Source organism: Pan troglodytes, chromosome 6 (assembly GCF_028858775.2).
Source record: "Pan troglodytes isolate AG18354 chromosome 6, NHGRI_mPanTro3-v2.0_pri, whole genome shotgun sequence".
In the NCBI taxonomy this organism is placed as follows: domain Eukaryota; kingdom Metazoa; phylum Chordata; class Mammalia; order Primates; family Hominidae; genus Pan; species Pan troglodytes.
Genome location: NC_072404.2, coordinates 50349798 through 50358125, shown reverse-complemented (window position 1 = coordinate 50358125; position 8328 = coordinate 50349798). Strand labels below are relative to the sequence as shown.

General features: G+C 44.6%; 1 protein-coding gene across 1 annotated transcript in view; it reads left to right on the top strand.

Annotated features, from left to right (window-relative positions):
- Positions 1-1429: 1429 nt before the first annotated feature.
- Positions 1430-8328, top strand: part of NUDCD3 (NudC domain containing 3) — a 106668-nt gene continuing 99769 nt past the window's right edge. Inside the window, exons 1-2 of the mRNA XM_003318392.5 lie at positions 1430-1938; positions 7050-7366. Of these exons, the coding sequence (XP_003318440.2) occupies positions 1747-1938; positions 7050-7366 (509 nt within the window). The 5' untranslated portion in view covers positions 1430-1746. The remainder of the gene's footprint in view (positions 1939-7049; positions 7367-8328) is intronic.

The window sequence follows — 8328 nt, the reverse complement described above, 5'->3', positions numbered from 1 at the left end:
TTTGCAACTGTCTGTGTGAGGTTGCATGTTTTCATATACTTCAATGAAAACAACATAATGCAAATTATGTTGCAGTGAATGCAGATGTGAGAATCTTGCGGTCTTCTTTTTTTTTGTGGAGACGGAGTCTAGCTCTGTCGCCCAGGCTGGAATGCAGTGGTGTGATCTCGGCTCACCGCAACCTCTGCCTCCCGGGTTCAAGCGATTCTCCTGCCTCAGCCTCCCGAGGAGCTGGGATTACAGGCACCCGCCATCACGCCTAGCTAATTTTCGTATTTTTAGTAGAGACAGGGTTTCACTGTGTTGGCCAGGCTGGTCTCGAACTCCTGATCCTCCCGCCTCCCAAAGTGCTGGGATTACAAGCATGAGCTACCGTGCCGGCCAAATCTTGCTGTCTTCTAGTAAGCTCATTAAAGAGATTTGCAAAAATGTAAAACTATGTTACTCCTCTCACTGAACTTTTATTGCTTTGAAGAACATTATTTTTTGCATAAAAGTATGTTAACATGTAATGTGTTTTATGGTCATTTAAAAATGATTAAATAAATATTTAAACATTTTATGTTTTAATTTCTAATGTGGTAAATATTGATAAGCATAACCCATATCAACAAATGTTCTTTGGAATGTTCAACAAATTTTAAGAGGATTAATGGTCCCTAAATCAAGAGTTTCAGAACCACTGTTCTAGGGCAATTTACCTGAGTTGGATTTTATTTACAATTCATTAAAGCTTATACACTATGAAGACATGTTAACTTGCATGTTTTAATCTAGAAGAGGTGCAAATCATTTCTATCCACTAGAAATGATAACCTATGGTTTTTATCATCTTGTAGAACACCAGCCAGCTTTGTATCCAACCTAATCTTACTCTAATGCTTTGTCAAAATGTTTAATCTCCACTTCCTCAAAATGCTTTTGAACCGGCTTTACCATATCATTGTTAATTTGCTGAAATCTTGGATATGCGTTCATGATATATTTGTATGAGTGTCATGCTTTTTACTTTTTTAAGATTATACTTTGACAGACACTAACAACATATGTATATATGACGTATATATGTATATACATACTATACACACACATACACGTACATATTTCACAACGATGGCATACGGATTCTCTATTCTGAATCTAGCTCTTTCCACTTAATCTACGTTGAATGCACTCTTTATTTTCTTCGTCATCTTGACTTTCTTCTGATGCAACGCCCTGAGTTTAACTCACAGATCTGTTAATAAGAAACCCATACATCCCACATATACGCATTTTCCCGTATCTGGCTCACTAACAAAAAGCTTACCCTAGCCCCATCTTTAACCATAGGTTCCGAATACCCAGGCTGGAATTCAACACAGAAATAAGAAAGGATCCACAGACAACGTGACAAAAATCCGAGCAGTCACGTGACACTGCACGCCCCATAATTTTTTTCCGCCCGCTTCAAACATGGCGGTCAAGCCCCCGCACCGCAGCAGAAGCCACGGGCCTCCTTCCGCGTAGGAACCTCCTTGCTGCCCTTGTCGGGCTCTTTTGTCTAAGACCACCTCAAGGCAAAGCCCGTGGGGCAGCTGGGTCTGGGGAAAACAGCCCGGGGCCGCGGGGGCCGAACGAGCACGGACCGGAAGTTCCGCAGCCGCGCCGTCCGGCGGAGCCGTTGGCTGCGGACGCCGGAAGTGGCCAGTCGGCAGGTCTGAGGCGGCGCTGTGTGTGTGAAGCGTACGAAGGGCGGGAGGCGACATGGAGCCAGGGGCGGCCGAGCTGTATGACCAGGCCCTTCTGGGCATCCTGCAGCACGTGGGCAACGTCCAGGATTTCCTGCGCGTTCTCTTTGGCTTCCTCTACCGCAAGACAGACTTCTATCGCTTGCTGCGCCACCCATCGGACCGCATGGGCTTCCCGCCCGGGGCCGCGCAGGCCCTGGTGCTGCAGGTGAGGCGGGCGGGCCTGCGGTCTGGGGAGCCGCCGCCCCCGGCCTGCCCTGACTCCTGGCGCCCGCTCCTCCAAGCTCTCCCAGCCTGTTTCCTCCCTTTCCTGGTGTCCTGGGGTTGAGCTTGTGAGAATGGCTTCAATAATTTGAAGCGCGGATTGGATGTCAGCTTATTCCGCTGAGGTGTTCGCTCCGGACGTCCTGAGGTTTCAGAAGTAGTAAGCCGACTGTTAAGAGCCCTACTCAGCACCCGCCAGCGCGTACCCCTCACGGTGCTGGGGGCTGCTAGTCAGGGAGCGAAATCCATGCAGGCCAGACAGAAGGAAGGACATTTACAGCAACAGAAACGTGCATGCCCCAGAACTACCGAAGACTTGATCTGGCGGGGATGACGGAGGCATTGTGTTGATCAATGGGTGTGGTCGCTTGTTTGAAATGTGACTTCCCAGGTCAAAGACTGCCAATGTAGTGCTTATTAAAATTTCTATTTGAGCTTAATTCCGTACCCTCCAGGTTAAGTTTATTGTATGTTGGAAACGCTGTCAATACTCATTCAGTGAAGTTGACTGGGCACTTTTGAATGTAGTGGTAAGCAACCTTTTGCTGAATGTAGTTTACACTCTTAGTTGCTGCAGGTGAGGGTGATACGGGTGTTTAAGTAATGGTTTCTCTCTCCTTGTGACACTTACAGTTAAAGAGAGAAAACCCAGAAAGTAATAGAAAACTTTTTAAGGGCAATTATTTGATGGAGCCCATTGTAAAGAAAGGAAATAGAAATGATGGTTGAGAAGTGAAGGTTTTATAAGAGAGGTGGGACTTCTGATGAGATTAAAAGAAACTATTCAGCCAAGCATTAAGCCTATTTGTAGAAACCCAAGAAGATAGAAATGCTGATGATACCTCCCTCAGTTCTCTAGATGTTACAGTTTATAAAATGCTTCAGATGTTTCCTCCTGAAGTCTTAATGCATGCTGCAGGTTGGTAAGATGTTACTTTGCTCAGCAGAAGCCAAAGCTTTGAATGTCTTGGTAGCTACCAGGGTAATAGGGCCAAACGAGGAATGGGGTTCCATTAGGATTCAATTTCAGAACTTAAGGCTATTCCTCGTCCTTGTCAGTGGCATAAGTGCCATCTTAGTGATGAGAGAGCTGTTGGAGGTGGCCTTTAGCAGGATCTTATGGCAGGTTAATGAAGTCTTGCCATTTGATCTTCAGTGTCTCTGTGAAACAGATAAGTTTCAAGTTTACGTACCAATTCAGCAAGGTTAAGTGATTTGACCAAGAACACACAGCCAGTTCACCGTAGAGCTGAAACTAAAAATTTCTTTTTGTGGATTCCAAATCTTTCTGTTCTGTTGTTTAACCATTCCATAGTAGGATGAGAACACTTTTGTCTAGATTGATTGTAGTTTGCAGAAAGATGTGGAGAAAGGAGTATATACTGAGTAATATGTATAGTATCAGATGTTTTATATTCTGGGGTCGTTATCTTATAACATAACCTGAGAGGTTGGTCTTTGTTTCACAGATGAACTGACAGAGCACTCATTTACCTGGTAACTCATTTACCTGGTAACACCTCTTACAAGACACTTCCATAGGTTAGGATTTGGTGACCAGTCTAATGAAGTAGTGGAGATGGGGAGCAGGGATGGAGGAAGGGGAGGGATGGGTCAAAGATGATCCAAGGTTTCAAATTGGGTGACTGGAATAGTGATAATGCATTAACTGAACTGTCACCTGGGTTTAGGGGAAAAAGTTCAGTTTTAGACAGGTTGAACTTGAAGTTGCAGGTAGGAGTCCCTGCCCATAGGCTATTGGAATTACTGGACTAGATCTTTTGGGAGCTAGAGCAACTGGAGTGGTCCGAGGGAGAGAGAAGAGCCAAAGGTGAAGAACAGGCCTTGGGGAATAATCTTGGTGGAGAGCAATAAGTTTCACAGAAACCAAGGGGACAACAGTCTCCAGCAGATGCTTAAGAGAGGTGTCATGTTTTCTGGAAGTGGTTCTCAACCATCAGCATCGCTTAAGGAACTTTTTTCTTTCTTTTTTTTTTTTTTTTTCCTGGAGATGGAGTCTCACTCTGTCGCCCAGGCTGGAGTGCAGTGGCATGATCTCAGCTCACTGCAACCTCTGCCTCCTGGGTTCAAGCAATTCTCCTGCCTCAGCCTCTCGAGTAGCTGGGATTGCAGGTGTGCGCCACCACGCCCGGCTGATTTTTGTATTTTTAGTAGAGATGGGGTTTCATCATGTTGGTGAGACTGGTCTCAAACTCCTGACCTTGTGTTCTGCCTGCCTCGGCCTCCTAAAGTGCTGGGATTACAGGTGTGAGCCACTGCGCCTGGCCAAGGAACTTTTAAAAGCACATATTCCTGCATATTTTGGTTGGGTAGATCAGGGTGAATCCTGGGAACCTGTTCTTTTTTTTATTTTTTTATTTTTTATTTTTGAGATGGAGTCTCATTCTGTTGCCCAGGCTGGAGTGCAGTGGCGCAATCTTGGCTCACTGCACCTCCTCCTCCCAGGTTCAAGTGATTCTCCTGCCTCAGCCTCCCGAGTAGCTGGGTTTACAGGCATGTACCACCATGCCTGGAGAATTTTTGTATTTTTAGTAGTAGAGATGGGGTTTCACCGTGTTGGCCAGGCTGGTCTTGAACTCCTGACCTCAGGTGATCACCCACCTCAGCCTCCCAAAGTGCTGGGATTACAGACATGAGCTACTGCGCCTGGCTGGAACCTGTTCTTTTATCCACAAAAGCTCATTTGACAGGAGGTTTGTAAAGGTGATTTCAGTATTGACAAGGGTTTTATTGTGGGGTGGGACAACACTGAATGAGACTGAGTGACTTGGTACCAGCATAACATTATTTCTTCGTGGTAGTAGGTGATCTCCTGACCTCCCCACTCCTACTCATCTGCCTCTTAGGGTTTTTTTTTTTTCTGTCCCTAACTTGATGGCATAAGACTCCTTCCTGGGGTCTGCCTCTCCACCCCCACCAGATGTGGGATGCTTGGTGTCTCTGCTGAATATAGGCAGAGAAGAATTTGGATGGGAGTGCTGGGCTGCATCATTGTGGAACTTCAAAGCGTTCCCTTAATATTTTGGGGAGTACAGTGTTGGTGTAGAGTTAGGCAGCTCATACGTTTCCTTCTGAAAGTTTGCATAGCCTGGATACACAGCTTGAAGAACCTCAGCAGGAATGATGTATGTGAAAATTGCATTCCATTTTATAATACATTAGTATGTTTTAAGACAAAAATCGTTTAGACTGACAAGCCATTCATTATAATCGATAATGCTGTTTTTTTTGGAGTCCACTTTGAGAAGTGCTCCTTTGTAGAAGTCCTCGAAACTAGAATCAGGAAAGCTAGCTACATCCTGTTCCTTACATAAATTGTTGAGAAATCTTGGGAGAGTCACTTCACCTCTTGTCAGCTGAGAAGATTGATTGGAGGTTACAGATTAGAGTTCTCTTCCAGCCCTATGTTCTGTGACTCTAGAATGAGTACTGAGAACATGTGATGGTTGGGAGGTTGGCAGTGGTAGCACTTCCTGGTGGTGTGAATGGGTAGGTCAGAGAAGGCTGGATGTACTGAGTGAGCAGAGGCAGCTGCATGGTGAGGACTATCAAGTCTGGGGGTTCTGTGTTAGAAGTCTCAGGTGTTAGGAGAGAGAGATCTTGTTGCTTTGCTTTTGTGGAGTTAAGATGAAGATCTGGAGTATCAGCAGGATGAGCAACTCTGAAAGCATGGACTCAAAGCGGTAGAGACCCTAATGTTAGAATGAAGTCAGGGCTTCAGGTTATCTGCAGAAGTAAAAATGGTTCTGGTGTTGTTTCCAGTTTTTAACCTTTTAGGATTTTATTGATTTTTTTTTCCCCTCTGCCTACATCATCATCTCCCCGCACTGTTTGGTGTGTGCTGCGTAATTTTTTACTTCTTTTGCCAGCAGGAGCTGGGGCAAGTTACGTAACCTTTCCAAGCCTTATTTTTTTCTCATTTTTGAAATGTTGATGCTGTCTTCTTCACAGTATTTTTGTGAGGGTTTTGAGAGAATGTTTGTAAAATAATTTGACACAGTTAGTCTGTTAGCACCCTTTTGACTGCCCGCGCAGTGCACAGAACATTGTTATTTAATACCTGTCCGCATTCTAGCCCTTTGGAATCTGACTCCCACCCATGTCCCAGGTTGCTCTCTCAGCCTTTCCTCCCTCCAGTTATTGCAAGAGCTTTTGCCCTTCCTTGACAAGCCTATTCTTGGAGCTATGGCATTTCCTCCAGTGGTTCCCTGTGGAAGATGTGCCTCTCATTCAGGGTCTAACTGGGATCCTCCTTGTTCCAAGAAGTCTCCCTAGATTTCTTTCGCCAGACATGCTCATTCCCACCCATACTCTGACAGGGAATTGAGGGCCTTGTCATGCCCCCTCTTGTATCAGAGTTTTCATGTGTGGCTATGTCTTGACTGTACTTTTTTGGTAGAGAGGTCCCAGCACCTTCATGGGTGTGACTGTTTCCCAGAAAATGTTAAGAACTTGTTTACACACCAGAATTTTGAGTTCTTAGGAGGCAGCAGAAATCATTTTGATGTTTTTTGTGCGTGTGTGTTTCTTGCATACTGTAGGCACATAGTAGATGTTTGTTGAATTGAATGTCCATGCAGTGTGGTGAAAAACAGCAGCAGTCCTGTAAACCTGGTTCCATTTTGGGAATTGAAGTTCAGCCATATTTTCATGTTTCATTTGTGAGTCTGAATTTTGGTGCCTTTATAACCCACAGTTGTACCAGGACCGTGTATTCTTTGCATTGTGAACAAGACTGGGGTCTGTAAAATAATGACAACAAAGACCATCTAACTGTACATCTTTTAGGTATGTAAATATTGTTAGCCTTGGCTTGTAAGTTTCTGATTTTGTTGATTTTGGAATCCTCCTGTTAAACACTGTTTACCTGTCAGCTTTTGGTGAAGTGGCAGTGCATTTCCATTTTGCCAGTGGGAAAACTTGTCAGTTTCTGACTTTTAGTTCTCTCCTTCACAGATTTTACCACATTTCTACAAGATATGTGGTACAGTATTGGGCAGATGAACTGATTGCTGGATTGGTGTTTGATTTTAGGTATTCAAAACCTTTGACCACATGGCCCGTCAGGATGATGAGAAGAGAAGGCAGGAACTTGAAGAGAAAATCAGAAGAAAGGAAGAGGAAGAGGCCAAGACTGTGTCAGCTGCTGCAGCTGAGAAGGAGCCAGTCCCAGTTCCAGTCCAGGAAATAGAGATTGACTCCACCACAGAATTGGATGGGCATCAGGAAGCAGAGAAAGTGCAGCCTCCAGGCCCTGTGAAGGAAATGGCCCATGGCTCACAGGAGGCAGAAGCTCCAGGAGCAGTTGCTGGTGCTGCTGAAGTCCCTAGGGAACCACCAGTTCTTCCCAGGTGGGAATTTCTACTTTGCAGCTTCCTTCTTTCTTGCGTAACATCTGGTGTTTGGGTTTGTCCATAATTTATTCTTACTTTGTAACACATTAATTCTTGATCTCAGTATTTATTTAGCTCTTCATGTTTGTAAACTGCTGCATTACAGTCTTTCAGTTATGTAGGATGGGAGGTCAGTTGGCTTAAGGTCAGTTCCCTCATTTGGTAAGGTCAGTAGTCATACAACCATTTGAGATCCAGAGCCAAAATTAGAGCACTTGACTCCTCTCACAAAGACCTAACTTTATCTGTGGTTAGAGGCTTAGCCTCAGCAGCTCGATTGTTTGTGTTTTTCTCTCTGCAGGAGCACTGCTAGGATTTGCTCATCATGCCTGAGGTATAATGGACACCTGAAATGACAGTCTGTTTTAGGTGACTGGATTCACATCCTCGCTATGCCGCTTCCTGAATGTATTACCTTGAACAAGCAGTATAACCTTTCTGTGTCTCAGTTTTCTTCTCTATAAAATGTAGGTGATAATAATAGTACTTGTCTCATAGAGCTGTTGTGAATTTTAAATGAGCCGATAGTCAAGCAGCTAATGAGCAGTAGAGCTTGAATATGACATGAGGTTTCCCTGAATCAAGCCTCTTGCTGTATGTACTTGTACTCACTTTTTAGGAGTTATGTTTCGTGGGTGCTCTAAACTTAGTTATACAGTCCTTCCTTACAGTCTGAGTGAGATGAGCTGATCCCTTCTTGTGTGGGAGTTGTATTAGTGTCTGCAAGACAGCCACGAGCCTCCTGGCCTGCTTTGTTTTTTTGGAAAATTCACTCTCTTCCCTCCTTGATAGGATGGGTCACCTGTGTGCCCCCAAATCCCTGCCACCTTGAGTTCTCTTCTGTTTTTCTCACTCCTTTACTCTCTTTCTGACCTGTTTTGGGGGAGATTGTGTGTGTGCGTGCACACTTTTTAATAGAG